This window comes from Diospyros lotus, chromosome 6, assembly GCF_014633365.1.
Source record: "Diospyros lotus cultivar Yz01 chromosome 6, ASM1463336v1, whole genome shotgun sequence".
Taxonomy (NCBI): Eukaryota; Viridiplantae; Streptophyta; class Magnoliopsida; order Ericales; family Ebenaceae; genus Diospyros; species Diospyros lotus.
Genome location: NC_068343.1, coordinates 5,217,714 through 5,240,106, shown reverse-complemented (window position 1 = coordinate 5,240,106; position 22,393 = coordinate 5,217,714). Strand labels below are relative to the sequence as shown.

Sequence of the window (22,393 nt, the reverse complement as noted above, 5' to 3'; positions counted from 1 at the left end):
TTTGCGATTTCCCAACAGGAGAGCCAGACTCTACTCTCATTGCGGGATCGCACCGTCGTAGATTTCAGTAGGTTTACTAGCTCCCGAAAAGGCAAGAGAGGAAAATCCCTTAACAGAACATACATTTCAGTAGAAATCAAATTTAAAGTAAAATATATCCAAAATAAAGATACCTTGGTGCTCAAACGTAAGCATCACTTTTGCCCTCTCAATTCTCTCGTTTTCTGACAGTTGTGGGTTGAATTGCACCGGCCAAAAGAAGTATCCACACATTCAATACTGTTACTGAACGCTATAATTCTGATAATAATCAACCAAAATGCACAAGAATCTTGATCTACAATTTAAAAAAAAAAAATTAGGAAAAACAGTGGAACTGCATGATGTGAAGTTGTTTTATATAGAACTAGACTAAGTTTCTTCACTTAGTAAAAGAAAATTGAAGATTAAATATCACAATAGGACCCATCTCTTAAGTTTGACCACTGAAATGTACTACAACATGAAAGGCAGTACGCACTGAAGTGACATAACTTGCAAAGAGTACCAGTAATGAATGCATTTTGAGAGTACATTGAAAAATGCCATCAGCTTAAGAGTGTACACAATAGCAAATGTGCATGTACAGCAAGGAAAATTCTTGAGTGTCAGAAGAGCTTAACGAGGGGCTTATCGAATGGGGGCTAAAAGATCAAAATGCCTTCGTCTACTTTGCAAAGTGGGCCACTGCCCTGCTCTCTCCTCTCTCCCTTTCCATGGCTGCGATGCAATCGCCGACCGCCCTTCGCCTCGCTACCATTGCCTCACCGACTGTCGGAGGATGCAGTGACGGTTGGCGAGGCGAAGGGTGCGCAATCATTTCATCAGAACCTTGTCAGCTAAAAATAAAAAACTATTTATCTTTAACTACAAATAAAATCACTATAATTATAATAGTTTCTTCAGTACAGAAGATATGTTGACATTTCATTTATCTGCAAGAAACATATTGGTCCATCATGTATGCGCCGAATATGTTAAATTAGCTTCTCAAATAAAATAAAAAAAAGGTAAATGGCAGTAACAGGCAACAACTATTCCAACACACCAAGGACTCGCAATTATGGTTGGTTTGGTTCGGGTTTTGATTTCAATTACATATAATAATCTTTTAATCTCAATTTTTTGTTATCTGAAATTTGGAAAAAATTAATATCAATGTTCAACAAACAATTTGCACCTAAGCACACTACACAACAATTAGTAATTGTTTTAACTCACAGCAATCAACTAATAAATTCACAAAATATCCCAGACAATCGAATCTTATGTATTTATTTTATATATTTATACATATATCAATTGGTTTGAGGTGGGTCCATAGACCTGAATGCCTGGACCCAGGACCAAACCAATCTCCATCAGGTCCAATTTTTTGGACCCAAGACTGAATCGATCCATTAAAAAAGGCGAACCAGTCACATTGGTTTGGTTTGGTTCTCGAGTCTACCCTAACTTGTGGACATCCCCGTTTGCAACACAATGTAGGTCATCCAATATGATGGCATCGACAGTGTGAACAAGGTGACATCACACAGGAGGACAGATGTAGCCTAGTAAGCTAGTTCCCAGTGATAGGAATGAACTTTACAAAATCAAGTAGACAAGTAAACAAAAGGTCTTGTTGCATAATTTTTGGAAGCATACAATTCTACTTTTCCGAAAAGTATAATCAAGTAAATTTGCTGGAGCTGCAAGAAATCCAAAGATTAATATGGCATTTAACATCTATAATAGTTGCTCAGGCGTAACAGAAGCAGTAAATGAGAGGGGAGATTGGGTTACCAAAGACATGCCACACATATGGAGGTTACTCGAAAGAGAAGCAACTGAAGATAATGATGCATATCTTAGCACATCAGTTACCTGGAAGATAGCAATCATATACATGACAGAGAGCGAAGATAGCAATCATATACATGACAGAGAGCGAGCGAGTCCAAAGCAACAACAATATATCTTGCCTTAATCCTAATACGTTGGGTATGTTAAAAGCAGAAAAGAAATGCATTCATTAAAACCAGCATAGAAAAGAATATGCAAATAACAAAAGAACAAGTTTCATCAAATGATTTAAATGCAAAACCACTAGGGAAGTATAATTTCATCAAATCAGTAATTCCCACTATCAACTTCAACAAAAATTAACAAATATCAGCACTTAAACTTCATTCCAAAGCTCAAGATAACAATATTGCCCTTTAATTAATTATATAATATAAATATAATTACTCTGTACATATTTTCCCCTCCATAAGATGGTTTCCCTTGTTATGTACTTATTTATTATTAACAACTATAGTCGCTGCTACAAATAAACATTCACAGTTATGGGTTTGGAGTTACCGAGTCTATGGCAACTCAGAATCTCCCTTTTCCCTGTCCAACCATTTCTGCAATGACATACAACACATTTAAAAGAAATGAACAAGTGAAGCACCAGAGATCATGACTATTTACGTCATTTTTCCATGTTATGCTTAAAATATTTTAAACCGCCCCCTCCCCAAAAACTAAATACACATAACCCCAGAAAACAACAAAACAACAAACCTTTAGCACTCTCCTATGGAAATAGTTTACAACCATACTTTTCCCTGGATAAAAAATTGAAGAGGACAAATTGTCCAAATTTCTAACATCCTTAAACAACCTCACTGTGTCTGAAGCTTCAGCAGAGATATTGGTAACAGTTCCACACTCCATGTGCCGGTCCTTCCATCCGAGAGGATCTGAATAACAATCCAGAACCTTGGCCTGTGCCAGAATTGACAAGTAGCCACACACTTTAGAAACCACAACTTATGTTCATTTGATTAATCACGCATTCAAGCAGTTCTAGTCCTAACCATTTACGCAATGAGGCGACGTCGTAGCCTCTACTCTTAAGCAAATCAACGAAGAAAGATGGACTCCGCGACAAAGCAACGAGCAGGAGAGCGCTATGGATACAATCGCACTGTTAGATTCAATGATCAGAGACCAAAAACAAGAAGGCTAATGTGTTCTGATAAAAATGAACTCACTGCGATTGAGATTTTCCCGCCAAAATGTAGGCGGATAGTTGAGTGTTGTTGAAGACGTAGGGTCCGAACGGCGAGTCGATGAAGTCTTTAATTGTGAGCGCCGGAGCGTGTTCACCGTCGAGTGGTCCGTCCCGAAGGGTTCTGCAGATCGATTCCGCCATTTTCACTGGGTGGCTTGGAGCTCCGGCCAGGGAAGAGGTTTTGAAGTCGGAACAAAACCCTAGGTCCAAGACGAATCGGCCAACTATATTTTCCCTCCTCTTGTTGTTTTCTTTTTCCCTCCTGATGCCCCCAGAGTTTTAACTAATTATACAAAAGCCCAAGCTTTTGGATGTTACTTGCATACACCCTATTTCTTGCTCAGCTTTCTCCTCCCTTCAATATATCAAGGAGGATAACCTACTGTCCGGAGTCAATTAAATGTGAAGCAAAAATAATATTACAATTTTGGTCAAACTAATAAGGTTTAATTGGTAAATTACACTTGCACCTTGGAAATTTAGCTATAAATTAAAATCCATATTTGTTATATCTTAAAAATTATAATATATGAAGGATTGTGGCTTTTGAAATGTCGATTCTCAGTTTTTCTTCCTTTTTTTTTTTCCTTCAAGTCTAAGTCTTTTTGCTTTTAATGGAACTAGAGGATGACTGAAATGCACTATTTCTCTATTAAGATACCATCATTAAAGAAAAAGGAGATATTACCGAACCTCACTAGAGATAAAAAGCCAGAGACAAAGGAGGTGAAGAAACGTTACGTAATAAATCAATACACCAGCTATCAGCTAGCTGGCTTATGGTTCAGAACCTGACAATGTGACAATAATAGCCGAATGAAAATCATTTTGAAAGCATTTCAACACAGGACCGCCCAATTGGTCATTTAAGCCCCACTACTTCTTTCATTTTAATGGTTAAAATTCAACATCAAAAGCTACCCATCTAAACTCTTGATTGTTAAAAAAAATACCCAGAGCCCCAATACCGAAAATTAACCGTAGAGGTAAGAGGTTATCTATAAACACAGGTGTTTGGATGACATCAAATTACCTGCAATGAATATCTTTTCCATAAAAATGCTAAGAACCCCCACACACCACCTCTGCTTATTGCATGCACATCACCAGAACTTTTTACGGGCAAACCCGTGTTAAGGTAACTTCAACCTCGCACGACAAACTCAACTAGATGCACAAGAGTGTTCTACATTAGCCATGTTTTCCAAGAAAATTATAAGATCACATGAATACGAACTGAATAACTGTCTCATTCAAAGTTCCTGCTTCCTATGCAAAAAGACTTTAATTTAACAACCCAAATCCCTCTGACAAAATTTCAAGTATCCAACAAAATGCAATTTTTACGATCCTTGTACTAGAATGGAAAGGAAAGGAAAGCTCATTAAATAACACATCTTCAGGCCTCTGTGATTGGATACTCAAAGACGACGTCTTTCCCAGAAAGCTTCCGGTAAACTCCAGCAAAGGTCTCCAGCTTGTACTCGGTGTCATTGCGTGCCTTGGGTTCCAGGAATACCTGTCAAAGAGGTAAATTGCGTTGCTGCCTTACCACTTCAAATGAATAAGAAACAAAAATTTGAAAATACCGCTGGCAGTACAAAGTTTCTTTGTCTCATACTTACCTTCATTATCTTTGAACCATCAATTCGGTATCTAATGCGCTTTCCAACAATCTCAGCAGGATATACAACATCCTCAAGTATCGCATCATGCACAGCTGTGAGAGTTCGGGATCGGGGTCTCTGAACAGCAGAACCTTTCTTTGGGGGCCGCACAATTCTTCGTGTGGCAATCAGGACAACATCCTGAGACATACCACAAGGAGTAAATAATTAAGTGGCATGTACCATTCACAAAGCAAACACCCGAAGAAACCCTAACAATAACCTAAAAGGTGCTGTAACAAACCACTTTAAATACATTTGACTGATCCTCTAATGAGAAAATTTAACGAAGTAAAGAAGACACAATAACAAAATCATATAGTTGAAACTAAAAGTAGAAAATAAACACAGAAAACCAGATCCCTCCTAATACTAAAGAGTCAAGAATATGACAAATGTGAGCAGAAGGTAGATTAAATAAAGCATAAGCGCTTATAACTTAATTTATAGAGCAGTATTAGGACTTATTTTGTACAACTACAAACGAAAATCGTGAATAGGAAATTTTACAGATTCAGTTTCTTGTAATAGTTTAAAATTTAAACAATATCATGCAAAATGGTTCATAATATTCTGGCAACATGTACATCAGGTGCAGAAATAAACTAATAGGATTGCTAAAAGAGGTACACCTCACAGAATAGAGGTCATATATGACAATAGGCAACCCTACATAAAGAAACCACTCCCATTTGGTCCGAGCTTCGGAGGTACATGAGTGAATTACCTAGCACCCTACACTTTGAAATCAGTCCCATTTCCCAAGATCTCCCCTTTGTGTGCAATTACATTACTAGCCACACCCACCCACGCCCCCCTAAAAAAAAAAAAAAACTCTCTCTCTCTCTAAAGTTCACAATCAGCAACATCAGCCAACTGTCAGCAACATTTGTAGGATGCGACAGACTGTGTTATACATAGAAAAGTCACCTTAAGCTTTGTTACAAATCTTCCCTATATTTACTAATCCACCATTTGGCCCAGTCAATGAAACCTCATATTTGAGCTTTTGATGGACACTCCCTACTTCCACTTAGTAGGCCACATACAGTAATCTAGCAGTTGCATGATCATGAGTCATGAAAGCATGAAAAAGCACTGTAACTTATTATTATGACAGTTTGCTAAGAAGGATGTGATCTGGAAACAAACAAACATACCTTGCCACTGAACTTTTTCTCTAGTTCCCTCACAAGCCTGAGATGAATCTTGCGGAAAGCTTTTCTCAGTCTATAAGGAACATGGATAACAACAGATTTGCGACTTGCAGAGACATCAATTTGACTGCAAAAAGATAGTTGTTTAAACTTCAAAATTAGCACATACAAAAATAGAGCAGTCAAATAGTTAAAATATAAAAACAAATAACCAAAATTAAACCCTTACGCTGCTGAGTTAATGTAAAGGTCTTTCAAGTCACTTTTAAGCTCCGTGTTCGTATTTTCCAAATCAAACAGTGCCTGCAGAAAGAGACCAATAAAAGATTGCAAACTTTACCAATATGATAACATAAAACAGCAAGATATTAATAAATAAGAAATCATAAAAGATGTTAATAATAACTGCAAAAAATTACCTGGGCAACTGTCTCCTCAAATTCAGTGGGTTCAGCATCCTTATCCTTGTGGATCTTCTTCCTAGAAGTGTACATCTCTACAGATCTTGCATAAGCAATTGCCACATGTCAAAAATAACATCCAAATTGGCAGTACTAAGGATCTTCTTATTAGGCAAACAATTAATGAACTGTGATTGTCAAGTTATGATTATATTGCAATGTTTACATGCTTATAACAGAAATTGAACATCAAAAGAAAGAATAAAAAAGATCTTAGGGTAGTATTAACCTCAACTTCTTTGAAAATACCCAAATTTTTACCAGGAAAATAGCAGAATAATTAGGAAAAGTTTTAGCTAGCCCTGTTCCATGAATTTTCATCCTTGATTATTACAAAAAGCAGTTTTCTATATTTTTTCCCATGCCCGTACAATGAGTTAATTGCATATAGAATACTTTAATCATTATTTGTCAATACAGTTTAATAAGAAAAATATGCAGCTTGAGTCAATAAAGCACCTACAAGGGGCCTTGACAGCTGACAGAGGTCAGTCAAAAAATAAATGTGCTTGTGCATATTTCTACCTCATTTCCCACATGAAGGAGTAGCAGAATCAGAATTAAAAAAATGTGCTTGTGCATGCACATAACAGTTGTTGCACATAGATGGTAACAACTCCATCATAATTAAAATCATATTAAACTGCAAGTAACAGATGATACTCCCTTTAAGGATCTTAGTCAAATATTAGTGCCACAATAGCCCTCAACGGGATACAAAATTGCACAAAAAAGTTTCTCTTTAGTCCTTACCATTGGAAGGACTGTCCAGTTAGAACGACAAACAATTTGTTGTAGAGGATAGCAGAATGAGCTACTAGTCCAAAATCGCCAATAACACCACATAGCACATATGAGTACATAATTGAAAAATTGGATTAGACATATTTCTCATTAACTGGCCTGGTCCACGAAGAAAACGTGCATCTGTAGCGTTGGAACGATTTCAAAGCAACTCATCTCAGGGTAATGAACTACAATTGCACCATCTAGACCAAATAACAACTTTACACCCAAACAACGGATGCATCTAGTAGACAGGACTGCTCTGGCGGAAAAAAACATAAACACGTCCAACCATCATTATATTATCCCCAGAGAATTGAAGCGTGTGCCATGCCAACCAACGATTACAACCATTCCAGAAAATTGAGCCACGATGAAACCAAGTGACGGAACACTCAACAGTCCCAAGAACAAAGGGCGCTATTATAATAATATAAACATATATACATTAAAAAAAAAAAAACTGATCCTGGTTCCAAATTCCTAAGGCAGTTAAGATCTCTCCGTGCATTAGTTGACTGAATCAATCAAAATGAAATGAATGCGATTTTGAGAAACAAAACAAAAGAAAAAAGCGAGAGAATAAGTTGAACTCAGTGGATTCAGCAGAGCGATAAGAAAGAGAAAGAAGGGAAGTTAAAGAGAACCGAAAAGGAAATCAATCTCAAGAAGGCCATGTTAGTTGAAAGGCGCACCTTGAGGAGGAGAAGCAAAGGTCGGTTCGATCTGCAGTGACAGGAGAAGGCGCCCTCGCTTCGACTTTCAGCTCCAGATAACTCCCCGTGCCCAACGAGGGTTTTTATTATAGGGGAGTAACCAATGTTTGCCCTAACTTTGGACGGCTCAGATTGAATTTGAGATTACACTTATACAGATGGATTTGAGTCCGGCAATATGGGCCTTAGCCCAATGGGCTGTCAATAGTCAATTGTATGGGTAACGTTCTCGGGTTTTGGGAACATGCTAACCACGGTTGGTCGTGTTTGAAAATCGGCAATATTTTGCGGCGGAGAAGGATAATTGTATTTTTAATTTTATAATTATGTGAAAATTATTTTTAAAAAAATTGAACTTTTATGATATTTATATTTTAATTTTTCAAAATTTATATTCAATTTTAATGTTATAACAAATCTTTATTTTTATTTTTTTTTAATAATCATCAAAGTTGCAAATCAAAAATTAGATTTGTATCTCACTTTTCAATTGGTGCACCAATCGCATTTTATGGTTTTATCGAACTTATGGCATGCTACACAAATGAAGTGTTTATATGACATTTTTATTAACATAATTGATTAATAATTATATAATCACCCAAATAACTCACAATTTAGTTATTTGTATTTGAACTTTGAACATTAAGTCATAACAATATGTTAAAACAAATAAAAAAATTGGGCAGATAGGTGCTTGAAGAGGTGGTAAAATGAGTACTTTACGCTGGCTTTGAGTTACCCCATCGTCTCGGACATAGAATCATTATTCTGCGTGTAAATGCTGAAAACAAGCCTGAAGTTTTAATTCAGATAGACTGTTAACAAAGCAATTCTTCCTTCTTTACACTGCATCTCAACGGATTAAGCCAATTGTAAGCATCGTTAAATTAGGCGATCTGTTTCTTAATAAAATAAAAGGCACATATTGAAGAAGGAAGAAATGTGCAGAAACTGCATAGGCAAACAAGACGAAGTGCCTTGCAAAATTCTATTCTCTTGAGTCTTGATTATGTCAATTGCAAATTTCCATAGATAGTCTACTCTTCTCAAAGCCATTTTACTTCCCACAGATCCATCTTTCTGCTATAAATCAGTTGTTAATGCAACCTTTGTTCAGCATTTCTCGAACTCTTGCTCAGTGCTTTGGTGATTACATGAGTAACAATCCCAATAGGACAGAAGAACAGGCAGAGAGAAACTGAATGTCGAGTCTCAATTTCGTTCTCCAGCCCATCTTGGAAAACCTGCCTGGTTCATCACAAAAAAAGGCGTTAATACTGCTGTATATATGCGTTTATAGATGAGAGAGAGTGCGGGGAGAGAGAGAGAGAGAGAGAGAGAGAGGACCTTGCAGCAAATAGATCTACTGCCAACAAGTGAATCCAAGCAGAAGCCAGTGTCATCTCACTGGAGAACAATTTAGCGATACCAGGAAGCTGCATGAGGTGCAGAGCAAGAGAATATTGTTTGGATTATAATTACTCATCTCTTATCATGACGGGGTATTCGTATTAAATTCACAGAACTATGACATCTATACATGCATGTATATTATGCTGGCGAAAGAACACACCTCCGGCAACCAGTATTGGCTCGCAAACATCTGCCTTAATGTATCGGGTGTCCAAGAGAGGTAAAGGAGATACCCATACAGAAGTCCAAGCACTACGTATGGTATGCTGCTTTCCATAGACTTCTTGGTCTGCATTTAGAATAACCCAAAATTTGTTTTTGGGAGTGTAATAGGAGCTCTATGTCTTGAATGTAAATGCCATGGTATTAGAAAGTAAATGATGCAGCATTCGGCAACTATATGGGAATAAATTAAAAAGTTGAAATCAACCCCTTCTTTTTGTATTATAAAATAAGTTGTAAACATAAGACATTGTGGAAGAAATTTAAAGAGAACTATAATCCAGGATGGATAAAGAAACGCTACCAGTTCAGCTTTTGGAGCCACAACCATCAGGGTGTAGAATGGAAGAACGGCTGCAGTTCCCAACGTAAAAACACTGCTAGCAATTTGAGAATTTGCCAACCCTGCAGGGTAACAAAACCGTAACTCTGTTGTTCTTGGGCTAAAATACAAAATATGAGTAGTGAAAAAAGAAGTTCTAATCATAGGGTAAGAAAGAAAAGTATCAAAATATTATGATAAATTAACTGCCTAAAGCATCATGAACTAGCAAGGATATAGAAGATGTAGGTCCAATAGTACATCAAAGTTCCTTGTTGCTGAGATTTTGACAAAGGAAAACACCAAGAGGAGAAAATGGGCTCTTTTTTCGGAATAATACAAAATGGACTCATCTAAACACCCAAACTAGCAGGCTGCTTGAAGAATAGTCACTGTCAAGTGGATTAAAAATCAGGGGTTATTGATTCATTTCACAGCAAGGAGAGAACTCAGACCATCCAACATGAGAAAATGTAGATGCAACCAACGATTTTTTATACTTAAATCTTTAATAAATATGGGGAGCATTAACAAGGTAGTAGAAACAATTTATCACCTTGGGCAAAACCAAAACAGTGACTCGTACCAAAGTCCAAATCCTATCAGACAAAATCATCCAGAGTGAAAATAAGAATAAGGTGACCAAAGTTCATCAAGAACAGGCAATAGAAATCCAGACCATGTACTGACTAGTACCAAAGTCCAAGCTGCTAAACCCAGACCTAGAGAATCATTGTTCGCCAAACAGAATTATAATAACACAATAAAATTATTTATATAGACGAGCAGGATAAGAGAGATGAAACGCTTACACGAAGCATGCACTCCATAGTTCTTTCTGTGAAGATGGAATGTTCGAACGTTTGGCCTAATAGTAATTCTTAATCCTCCTGCAAAACTCCAATCATTGCTTCTTGTGGATCCCAATGCCAAGACATGGCGGCTATGAAATATCGAGTTCACATATTTGAAAGCAAAAGATCTTTGGTTAGCTGAAGGTCTAGGAACCAATGCTGAGCGGTCAATCTACAATAACAATTATTTAGACAAGAAGATCAGATAATTAAGTGTCAGTGTAGCTCCCTTGACAACAACCAGTTATCTTTCATCATTAAACTTAAAAACCTAGCCCCTTCTATAAAATTAGCAATCACCAATGTGCAAAGGTGATGAACTACAAGTTAAACGTAGCGTTCAACGTACTGAGACAGACCTGAACCCAGAAATTTGGATCCGACATCCAAGAGATAAACCATTGATTAGATCTAATTGGTGTTAATTACAGATACCCACGTACCCATATCTAACTGAAATGAAATTAACATCGGGCTCCTCCAAATCAATCAGAAATTCACCGAATGAAAACTCGGAACATCGCAAAAAGATGTTGAAGAGAAGAAGCAGCAGCTTTAAATGAAGTGATTAAAAGGAAAGCATACCTTAAGTGAGATTTGGGAGAGCGGAAAGCAAAGAGGGGAGGCCATGGTTGATGGGGAAACTAGCAGACTAAACAAGAAATCATCTTCTTAACAGGGGAACGCAATGATAGATGGTGCTAGCGGAGAAAGCAAAAGGGACAAAAGCGAGGCAGCCTAATCGTCATTATCGTCATCCAAGAGGGAACAGGGAGGCGGTGGCCATGGGCATGGTTTTGTGGAGGTGTCACTTCAGACTCAGATTCAGAGAGAAGGCTCAGGCATGGGAAACCCAAATCCAAGCCAACAACGTAATTGGACGGAAAGTGGTGGGCAACCCACAGTGCTTCTTTTTTAAATCTCAGCCACTAGTGGATGTGGACCTGGCGCACACGCGGCTTTTAGGCCGGCTAGCACCAATTTGGTTTTGGGAAGAAGTGATAATTTATAAAAATGTTGTGATGAGAACATGATTATTTTATCATTACGTTTTATTATGGTAAAAAAATTCTCTCTTTTGTTAATAATTTTTAATTATCTCACTGGCAACTAGAAAAGATCACGTGCAGCACATAAAGTAGCTCCAATAATACTAGCCTATATTATTCAACTCAAAAAATAATTTGTCATTGTGCCCGAATTCAGCCTTCCCGGTGATGCATAAAAAGCTCAAAAGGAAATTGCAGACACTCCAAGCAACCCAAGAAAAATGAAATTCTCATACCCATCTTGAAAGATAAAGATTCTATTCACTTAAATATAGAGCTGAGATGCAATATACAAAAAATGGTGTCCTCTATATATATATATATATATATATATGCGTGTGTGTGTGTGTGTGTGTGTAATGACACCACCTTCCTTTCTCCCCATGCCTTTGCTGCTTCTCTATCATGGGTGGGTGGGTGCAAGGTTTGTGGAGCGTTGATCAAGCCAGAAAATAATATCCTCAAAGACTCGAGCAATCACATCATCTGGTTCGCCTTCAAGAAGGCAATGATAAGAATCTTTATAGAGCTTGTATTCCTTATCTGAACTTCTCGCCTTCTCGTACAAAGCCTTGCTCACTGATGGATCTGTCACCGTGTCCGCTTCTCCGTGCAGAATTAGTAGCGGCAGAGACACCTGTAGAAATAAATTTAGGGTTTAGATAAACTGATCGCTCTGCTCAATACTTTTCTAATCAAGTCACTAAAAGTGATCCCCATCTATCTCATAATGCTTAAATACCCAACTTAAGAAGAACGCATGTGTTCAAGCGGGGGAGCAAATAGAGAGCGAAATCGAAGATTTTGAGAACATAAACCATGAGTTCCAACTTTTATGGAGACGACGTAATTTCTAGAATATAGACTAGACATTTGGAAAACCTGAGGACAAGTGCAAAAATGTGCAGTGGACACCTACTCAGTTAGCCAGGAAAGAGGGAATTGAAGCGTACATGCAGGCTGCATGCAGATAAGAGTTGGATGAATTTCCTAATGTAAACATGAATCCAGTCAAGTTGGTCAAGCTAATTCCAAGGAATGCAATAAGAAAAAGGTATGGTTTAAATAAAAATGCTCAGATAGAAAGGATATTAGTTAAAAGCAGAGGGCAGTACTACCGGTTTACCGTTCTTTCAATAATATTTCCCTTTCTTTAGATACACACCTATACTTGATCATCAAAGTGCTATATTTCTCTGCACCACTAAATCATGGTCACCTAAGATAACCATTAATGTAAGGTCCAAGGGACATTTCTGATGGCTTGAGATCCCAATTTGTTAAAAAAGATCACAACGTTTAATGCCAAAATCGAATAACATCGGCAATGAGTATGGCTCGACACTGGGCCTAGATCATGAAACTGCAGCAGTAATGAAGTTAATAATTACTCTTTATTGTGATTGGTTGAGAAAATAGTGTCTTGAGCGAACCCATATCTCTAGCTCCCAATCCACAAAAACCTGGCCAGTCTCATGCAACGCAGTTCTCTAATCTAAGTTGTAGAGGTTGGAGATCAATTTTCTAAAAACGTCAGCATAATGAAGATAATATAATTGAAGAACTCACCTCTGCATGGTAGGGATATATGGTGAGACATTCAGGAAGAGAGGGCCTTCAACTAAGTTGAGGATGTGCAGTGAGATCAATCAAGTCTTGATCCCTTAAGAGAGAACATAAAAATGCAGCATGCCATTCACAAGTTTAGCAGTTGAAAAATATCATGGAGAACTCAATTCCAGGAGAGTGAGATTATGGAAACTGATTCCAAGACGAGAGATTATGGATATTCGCATCATCTTATGAGGCTGACACGTGGAGAAGGCTCAATCCATGGAGAAAGAGACTAAAGATTCACATGGACAATCTTTGGAAGGAGAATTTGAAGATTAACATTCGACCTCAATAGGATAGCATTTGAAGATTCATATGTATTCATTCATATGAGAACTCAATCTATCAGAGATTATCTATGGGGATTTGGCTGACTGGCTGACATGAAAGTAATTACACGGATACTTCTGTTCCATGCTGCTAAAACCATCATAGATCCAAAAGCCAAAGAAAGTAAAGATGTTCATCATTTCTGACATCAATGACCATTTACTACTTTGAGGATTCTGCTTGCCAACTCGACAATACAGACAAAATTCCAAACAAAAGGGCTACTAGCCTAAAGTGTTCTTGTCAGGTTCCTGGAACTGACCCTAGGGTTTTTTACGTTTTTAGGAAGAAATTGAGAGAGAGTCATCGAGAAAGAGAGAGATAAAAAAGAACAGAGAGAGAACAGAAAGAATAGAGAGAAAGAGAGAAGTTTTGGAGGAAATGAATTCTGTTATTTCACATAATGATCTCCCATCCTCTAAGTAGAAACCTATTTATAGGCCTTCTAGCTTTCAGTTGTAACAACTAACTGAAAGATACAAGTTGCTTTCAATCAGTTGTAACTGTTAACTGAAAGGTACAAATTTTACAGCAGCAAACAGGGTACAATACAGTAATTGCAATAAGCTGTAATTACTATTATACACTAAGACCTTGAGAATTCCCCCTCTTTAAAAGATTTCTTCCCAAGAAATCACAGTAACTGAGACACTATTTCTTCCTTCCTAATATTCCTCCCTTGATAATTTCTGTATCTTCGTGTCATGCGCCTACTGTTATAAAGGCAGGGGAGCTTAGGTTACTTAAATAAACCAGGAAGCAGTTACAATACAGCTGTACTATTTGAATTTGGCAGCCTCTTTTTGGTGCCTACCCGAGCAACGGATCAGTACAAAACTAACTGATCCTGCTCCCTTTTGAGGCATTCTGGAATAAAATTCAACAATCAACTTTCCCGCCTCAATTCTCTCTCTCTCTCAATCCTTCCCTATCTTACTCTCTGTTCTTCCTTCTCCCCCTTCAGTTTCCCCTAATTCTCCCCAATTCAGAGGAGAATTCCCCTTGTCAGATCTCAGAGTCCACTTCGGCAATGTCCTCCTCTTCTTCTGCTATTTCTTCATCCAATCCCTCAATGTCCTCCTCTTCTTCTACTATTTCTTCACCCAGTCCTTCCATTTGCAATAACAGCCTATTGCATTGATGGCCTGGACTGTACTTCTCTCCACATCTGATATACAGTCCTAGCTGCCTTCTTTGTTCCATACTAAGTGGCTTAACCGGATTTGAATTTGGTAAAGCCTCAGAGGATTCAAATTTACTCTATACATCCCTGGATTTACAGTCCTAAGATTTCCTCCAGACTGTTGGCCGATCAAAGGATAGCTTTCAGATTGAACTATATGTTTCCTAAAGATCACTTCCAATGCCAACTCCTGCAATCTAGCCTTCTAGACAGCCTGCTTAACAGTTACAAGCTGCATCATCTTCACCGTTGGCCTTAATTATTCATTTAAACCACTGATAAAAATGGATACGAAGTAAGATTCAGTTAAAGTAGGATGTGAATTAAGCAATAAGGACCTCAATTCTTCAAATCGGATCTGATACTCCATCACCAATCCTTCCTGTTTCAATTTATTAAACTCCTCAATTACATCGGCCATAGACCTTTCACCAAACCTATCACAGAAATCTTCCACAAATTCAGTCCAGCTTGTCTCAACTCTCATTTTCCTCGATCATTGGTACCAAGCATCAACCATATCATTGAGACAGGCTACTGCCAGATTTATTTTCTGGCACTCAACTATATCGTAGTACAGAAAAAATCGCTCACATCTTCTAATCCACCGCCTCAGTTTAACTCCTTCAAAAAACCAGTATGTCTAGCCTTGGCATTGGAGTATAATGAGAAGTTTGAGAAGAACCTCTAACCTGAATGGCCTGATCCAATATAGGTAATACCTCAGCTTCTTGCAAACCAGTAGTAGTCTGAGGAAGGATTCTAGCACCAGCTAGAATTGGATCTCCAGTGGATCTCGGTGGAAAATCCACTGGTAAACTAGCCTGAGGCATCTTCGAAAACATATTCAAAAATCTGTCCAGCCTTTGGCCAAAATTAGCAAAATCATCCTTGACTCCTTTCTCAAACATAGGCAAAATCTCCCTGGTTACAGCATTTTCTGCCCTGCCACGACTCACCTCCTCCTAAGTCTTGCATAAACCTAATTCCAGCGTATACAATCTCGCCTCCAATTGCTTCATACAAGTTCCTTCTGCCATCACCACTACTCGCCCTTCGAAATGTGGAACTAAATTCAGCAACCGAGGATTGGCTGCTCTGAAACCAAATGTCAAGTTCCTAGACTTGACCTAGGGTTTCTTACGTTTTTAGGAAGAAATTGAGAGAGAGTAATCGAGAAAGAGAGAGAAGTTTTGGAGGAAATGAATTCTGTTATTTCACATATCGATCTCCCATCCTCTTAAGTAGTAACCTATTAATAGGCCTTCTAGCTTTCAGTTGTAATAACTAACTGAAAGTTACAAATTTTACAGCAACAAACAAGGTACAATACAGTAATTGCAACAAGCTGTAATTACTATTATACCCTAGGACCTAAGCATGCTTAACTATGTAGCTTTGAAGTGATTATGAAGGGGTATAACATAAGAACCACCATCCTAGTACAACTCTTGCCTAAGCACGTTTATCTGCATAATGCTGTGAAGGATAAACCCATTTACTTAATATAGGACAAGCACAAATGATCCAGAAAGTAGGGATTCAATGTGTGACTTAATTCCCCCACCACATGTGGACCAATAACATGGGGACAGAAATGTAATAGTGCACTGGCATACGATTGCAAAGGAAGAGGGAAACGGCATACTTCTTCCAACTGATGTTCTATCGCTTGAGTGGTTCTTAGAAGCTGCACAGCAGTCCGCAAACGTGGTTTATGCTTGTAAGCTATGACATTGAAGGCCGCCTGAATTCGGAGAATGAGAAAACAGTTAAGCTATAATCACATAAGAAATTTAAGAGAGTAGAACCACATAAATAGGCAGCGGAAAGATGCAGGGAATAAATAAAGATGGTGATAGTGTAGAGGCTAATATCAACATGCTTTCTTGTGACTCATAGCCCAAGACCTGTTAAATGATCTTTTCAAGGAAAAGAAGAGAAACAAACCATTTCTCTCTTTTTCAGTTCTCTAAATGCCAACTCAGCTAAATCTTTTTGAGGAACTAACTTGTGCTTTGGAAGGACTTTAGCTACACCAATAAGAATTTTTGTTACCAACTGAGGTGGAACCATGTCATCTGCAATCTATGCAAAAGCCTATAGTCAAAAAATCTCCCAGATGATAAAAAGGAGGGGTGTTTATCATAAGTTCAAAGAATACCTTGCACATAGGTGCAACAAGAATGGCTCCATTCCATGCATTTGGTTGTTTCAAATGGACCTTCAGGATTACTGCTCCACCCATGGACTGTCCAAACAGAAATCTTGGTAAACCAGAGAATTCGGGTATTTCTGCATCCAAAGTAAAAAATATGTTTTCGCTTACAGAATGCAACTTTAGTGGAAGCCAAGTAGGGATGAAGAATTGTCAGCGATGAAGACGAAGATACAAGGACAAGAAGGGTAATTGACCCTGAAGGCCAAGAAGTAGTGAAAAGGAGTAATTTTAGTACCTAGGCTAAATCCTATAAAATGGAGGAGAGATTGGCATTGACTTAATGCATAGGATCAAGAACAACAGATTCAGTTGAAAAATACCTAAGGTGTTGTGACCAAGAGATATCAGTAAGATTAAAACAATAAACCTTACAAAATAGCTATAAGATAAGCCACAATTATGTACCAAGTGCTGGGAAATGAGTTACCTGACCACATAATAGCACATTCTAATCTAGTTTCTCCTATTTAAATAATACCAACATTTTGCAAAAGGTTAAACCCCAAGCCATGAACAGTGAATAATACACCATCCTTTTGATATTTGATGGGTCTAAACTAATGACTTCACTAGCAACTAATACATAAATGGTTTACCTTCCCTACTATAAGCATTCCAAGAAAGTGCAGTTCAAAGAAATTTAAGGAAAAAGTATTTATCAGTAGAAAATAAAAAAATAAAACCTTCTGAGTTAGCTTATTGTGAGTAAACCTGTTTTAGTTTTTTCATATATCTTCAAACCAAAGAAATAATTTGGTACCGAATTAGGATCCACAAGCCCATGAAACAAATTTTCCTTCATGTTTCTGATTGTGACCTCCTTCAATCATACATCAGACAGAAATGGAAAAAATATATTTTTAAGATTTCAACCTTCAGTTAGCCATTGAAGACTTGGGATCCATTTGGATCTCAAGGATGGGTTCTAGGATTAAAAGACTGGGATATCCATAAGAGCTGATGTCAAATGATGAGCACAAATCCAATCTATCTAGAGAAGAAAAATTGTTATAGTAAGATTGGCAAATCATTGTCCTGGTCAAACTACAAAGTCTATTTGGGTTTGAAATGGATGCAGTCAATCAATATAAGATTGAACTGAAATCTAATTCAAATCCAATATAGCACCTAGAGATACATAAGAAAAGTATTGAAATGATATGATCACAACTTTGAATATGGAGTTCAATGGTATTAAATAGGAAACAATATTTTGAATCATACAGCTACAATAAAATATACGATCAACAAATATTTACCTAAAAGAGTCAAATGAAATGGTTTGGTCCTCTTATTTTATTTCTCAAACCGGGAGATCCATGAATTACGATCCTGAAGCATATAGAGGTAGATGGCCCAATGGGAGCAAGAATTTCCAGAAACGTTTGGAACATTTCATTTCTAAGTAGAAGAGTCATTTTCAAGTAGTGTTTGATCAATTAAGTATTTAATCAATATATTCAATTGATTGTTTTAAGGTTATTGACAAGAAAGATTGTCTAAGCCACTTTGTTTCTTTTAGTCCAAGTCACTCCTTTTTTTTGGTCCAAATTACTTTTCTTTTTTGTCTAACTCCTTTCCTTTTTCCATTGTGATGTTCAAGCTTGATTTGAGAGAGAGAGAGAGATGAAACAGTAACTTTGAAACACCATTAAGCCCTGAACTCATTTTTATAGTTCCAAGGAGCCATATCTGCTTGAGCTCTTCATCTTTTTTTTTTTTTTTTTCTACAGAGCTTTTCAAAAAGTTTTCACAAGTAACTCCTATTTCTTTCAGTTTCACTTTTCTTAGAAGTGTGAGAATGTACAAATTAAAATCATTTAGTGCTTAAAGGAATTAATCCTATCTCTCAATGAAAATGTTCTAACTATCGTCCGGTAGTTATCATGGAAATTCTAGTACCATATTAGAGAAGGAATCTTTAATGATCCATACCTTGGATTTTTGAGTAATGCTCGATGACATCATCAACCAGTATGTCAAAGCTTGGAATATATCCATGAAGACCTTCTGAAAGACCAAATCCCGGATAGTCCATAGCAAAAACTCCATATCCTGACAATGCTAACTTCCTTGCAATTCCTACAGACAATTTCATGAATAATTTCATTCATTTGTCTTGTTATATGAATCTAAAACTGCTAGGTTTACCCATGTTCATGAACTACATGCCTTCAAAAAAGAATGTGCAAGTGTCTCCATAACCATGACAAAAACAAACCACAGCTTTCAGGGTAGTGGTTTCTGGAAGCCAACTTTTTGAAAAAATTTCCACGCCTCTACAGTTCACTTCATATGACTGTATCATAGAATATCAAGTGATAATAATCAGTGCATAATATTCATGTAGAGCTATACCAAAAGTCTAAAATTGGGCAGTTGAATGAACATCTAATGTAAGCATAACAAGTAACTATTTTCAAAAGACCCACACCTATTGAGTCTAAAAGAGTAGAATGGTATAAGTCAAAAGGTAAATGAAAAATCCAAGTGCGATTCTTGGTTTCAATTGCATATGCATATGGATTTATGACTAACCAAGAAAGTTTTGGTGGCTTATAACATAAATGACCGATATATTTAAGCCAAATAGGGAAACAATTCAAACTTAAATTACTCTAAACACAAGTTTGAGAGATAAAATTATTAATTCAGCAACAATAATCCATTATCATGCAAAGATAACTTTAAAAGCTTTCCTATTAGTCAGCAAAATCAGCATTTTCATTTTCAGCATTATCGTAACAGAAGTTATTTCTTGTTTGATTGTTTATATATATATATATATATATATATATATTTGGATGGCTGATTGTCTTTATACTTTCAATTGATGCAAGCTGTACATCAATAGCGAGATATCACTGAAAGAGTTTTCGAGTCAAGAATAATGGCCTGTCCTCCAATACACAACAATTAGATTCATTTTAGATACACATGAAAAAATGACATCAATTTAGCCAAAAAAATAAGAAAAAGAAAAAATGATAACCAAGCCATCTTGCAGGCTGCAATAGGTAGCTCCATTTAGTGTTTAAAGAAGACTCATATTAAAATCAAAAGCCTTTACCTCTCTCATCTTCACCCCATCACATGCCAACTGTAATACAAATGAAAACAAGGAAGTCACTATTACGCCAACAATTCAGAGCTTGGAAAGAGAAAGTAGATTAGAACTGTGAGATTTATCATTTCATTAGAAATCAGTTTAGCCAGGGGTAACCATATAAAGGTGAAAAAAGGACACAGAATAATGAAATGAAAAGAAAATCCATGAGGGAAAGAAAAGAGCATGTCTAGCCAACCATTACTCAATTCAAAGAAGTATAAGATTTATGCTGAAACGGAAAGTAGAAAGAAAGAAAATAAATAATGCTCTTTTCGCTTCTCTAAAAGATTTGGAGAAGCAACAGAAAAACCTAAATCAGTATTCTTCACCAACCACTTTCAGTTAATACCATTTATTTTTCAGTTATGAAAAACCAATGCCAGTATGGGCATGATCGTTCATGAGACGATGAAGAAGGGGAGCATATTTTAGCTGATGCTGCAAATATGTTTTAATTACAAGTCTTGTAAGCTACCTGTGAGCTATACTACAAAGCAGCAAGATGATTACTAGGCATAGACATCATCAGCTCAACCTTCTTCAGCCACGATGCAACAAAAGGGACTCGGAATATGCCATCCACATGATGAAAGAATCACCAGAGCCGATAATATCCTAATAATTCTTAGTTTGATGGTCATCAATACCATAAATGCGGCAGGGTACGAACTTCCAACTCTAACCTAAAACGGTGATTTTTTTTTTTTTTTTGGCTTCTCCAAATATCAGTTATTACATTTTTGCCCAGAAATTCAACAGTTTCTGCCTACCCCATTCCAACTTGTCCTCAAAATCCCAAAACATTAAATGCATTCGTCCCCCGTGTACAATGTGACGATGGGAACCACTTTCTCCACATGCCACTGCATAGGTTCTTCACCCGTCAACTCATTAACAATCCAAATCCTATACATGTAGCAAAGCTACTACGACTAATACCAGCATTGAACAAGGATCAAAATTTTAGGATTAAAGCCAGGGAAAAGAAAAAATAGAGAGAGAACTTGCAATCACAATTAAATTACCTTGAACAGGTAATGATCGATTGAGAGCTGAACTTCTTTGAAAGCCTCGCGAGCTCGACGCCTAGCGGGGGCTTCGTCCATGGGAGCATCCAAGACCTCCTGCAACTCCGGAGTAACGGCAGCTCTAAACATCGGCGGTTTCCCGGCCAATGCTCTCTCCCCCGCCATAGTACAGCAAACCCTAGCCCTAAATCCTGATCGAACGTCGAATGCAGAATTCCGAATCAACGCATAACATCACATAATTTTTTTTTTTAAAAAAAAGACAACAACAAAAACGGCGAAATGGCCGCTGTTATGTCCTTAAGAACCCGTGATTATAACTAACAAACGCATCGCGCATGAACACGAAGGAATAAATACCGCTCAACGGGTCTCGTCTGCAAAGCTTGGGAGACTTCAAAGCCATCGATTGAGAATTCCAGCGAAGGGCGATCCGCGAGAGATGGAGTGGCGGCGAATGAGAAAGCTCCGTCTGGATTGGTGAGGAGAGAAGCGTGGAAGAGACAGAGTATATATAATTATTAATTCCAAAGAATAAATAAATAATTTCAGAAAGAAGATGCGATCTCAGTGGGTGGATGCCGATGCTCTTAAACAAATACTAAAGTCGCGGCTTTATTTTGCTTGCGTATATGAGAGACAGAGAGAGTTGAAGCGCGTCACTGTTTCATCACCGGAGTCGGTCGGATAAGGAGCAGTAGGATTCATGTTCGCACGTGCGGATTTCGAAATAGGAAAGTCGTGAAATCCCCGTTGAGAATATCATTTTGATTTGTCTCACCCAAATAGCCTTTCAATTTTTGAATTATCTTCATATAAAAAATCAAAACTATAAGTCTATTATTTGTTCTTTTCTATTTTCCTCTTTCCATTTTATATTATTTACTCAGAAAAAAATACTAGCATCACAAGTTAACTTAAGGGTATTTAAAAAAATTGATGCACCGTGAAAACTGGATAGACCAGATCGAATCAGTTGATTTTTTTTTTTTGACGATCAGAAATGGTTTGAAAGCTGTCCAAACTGCGCAGTTCGCAATTTGGAGAGTAGGCAGTTCCGTTTTAAACCGAATTGCCCATAAAATAATATAAAAAATAATTATTTTAAAAATAATTGATTTAGACAATACATTATTCAATTATATGTATGTATATATATTTGAAAATAATTGT

At 37.2% G+C, this 22,393-nt stretch overlaps 4 protein-coding genes across 8 annotated transcripts; all 4 read right to left on the bottom strand.

The window, feature by feature from the left end:
- Positions 1 to 141: 141 nt before the first annotated feature.
- Positions 142 to 4,257, bottom strand: LOC127805021 (elongator complex protein 5-like). 2 transcript variants are annotated; one of them, XM_052342183.1, is made up of 4 exons: positions 4,119 to 4,257; positions 3,066 to 3,467; positions 2,889 to 2,981; positions 142 to 2,796 (listed from the first exon to the last, which is right to left on the bottom strand). In XM_052342183.1, the coding sequence occupies exons 2-4, from the start codon at positions 3,224 to 3,226 to the stop codon at positions 2,694 to 2,696; spliced, it is 357 nt and encodes a 118-aa protein (XP_052198143.1). In that variant the 5' UTR covers positions 3,227 to 3,467; positions 4,119 to 4,257; the 3' UTR covers positions 142 to 2,693. The 2 variants fall into 2 exon arrangements, with proteins under 2 accessions (XP_052198143.1, XP_052198144.1); XM_052342184.1 differs by lacking the exons at positions 3,066 to 3,467; positions 4,119 to 4,257 and having other exon boundaries at positions 142 to 337; positions 2,386 to 2,432; positions 2,693 to 2,796; positions 2,889 to 2,933.
- A 56-nt stretch (positions 4,258 to 4,313) lies between these two features.
- On the bottom strand, positions 4,314 to 7,999 carry LOC127805020 (40S ribosomal protein S7-like). Its single transcript, XM_052342182.1, has 6 exons — positions 7,852 to 7,999; positions 6,329 to 6,413; positions 6,139 to 6,212; positions 5,913 to 6,036; positions 4,711 to 4,893; positions 4,314 to 4,604 (listed from the first exon to the last, which is right to left on the bottom strand). The coding sequence occupies exons 2-6, from the start codon at positions 6,401 to 6,403 to the stop codon at positions 4,485 to 4,487; spliced, it is 576 nt and encodes a 191-aa protein (XP_052198142.1). The 5' UTR covers positions 6,404 to 6,413; positions 7,852 to 7,999; the 3' UTR covers positions 4,314 to 4,484.
- Positions 8,000 to 8,654: 655 nt separating this feature from the next.
- On the bottom strand, positions 8,655 to 12,237 carry LOC127805018 (protein ABA DEFICIENT 4, chloroplastic). Of its 2 annotated transcripts, none has more exons than XM_052342176.1 (6): positions 12,105 to 12,237; positions 10,645 to 10,775; positions 9,815 to 9,915; positions 9,449 to 9,577; positions 9,223 to 9,311; positions 8,655 to 9,123 (listed from the first exon to the last, which is right to left on the bottom strand). In XM_052342176.1, exons 1-6 carry the CDS (start codon positions 12,140 to 12,142, stop codon positions 8,973 to 8,975), a joined length of 639 nt encoding a protein of 212 aa, XP_052198136.1. In that variant the 5' UTR covers positions 12,143 to 12,237; the 3' UTR covers positions 8,655 to 8,972. The 2 variants fall into 2 exon arrangements, with proteins under 2 accessions (XP_052198136.1, XP_052198135.1); XM_052342175.1 differs by lacking the exon at positions 12,105 to 12,237 and adding an exon at positions 11,272 to 12,098 and having other exon boundaries at positions 10,645 to 10,858.
- On the bottom strand, positions 12,139 to 21,881 carry LOC127805016 (caffeoylshikimate esterase). Of its 3 annotated transcripts, none has more exons than XM_052342173.1 (9): positions 21,581 to 21,881; positions 21,218 to 21,411; positions 20,154 to 20,183; positions 19,256 to 19,382; positions 19,019 to 19,165; positions 17,027 to 17,113; positions 16,813 to 16,943; positions 16,511 to 16,609; positions 12,139 to 12,372 (listed from the first exon to the last, which is right to left on the bottom strand). In XM_052342173.1, exons 1-9 carry the CDS (start codon positions 21,624 to 21,626, stop codon positions 12,139 to 12,141), a joined length of 1,095 nt encoding a protein of 364 aa, XP_052198133.1. In that variant the 5' UTR covers positions 21,627 to 21,881. The 3 variants fall into 3 exon arrangements, with proteins under 3 accessions (XP_052198133.1, XP_052198132.1, XP_052198134.1); XM_052342172.1 differs by having other exon boundaries at positions 16,813 to 16,950; positions 17,027 to 17,157; positions 21,581 to 21,873; XM_052342174.1 differs by lacking the exon at positions 16,813 to 16,943 and having other exon boundaries at positions 17,027 to 17,157; positions 21,581 to 21,877.
- Between the last annotated feature and the right edge of the window lie 512 nt (positions 21,882 to 22,393).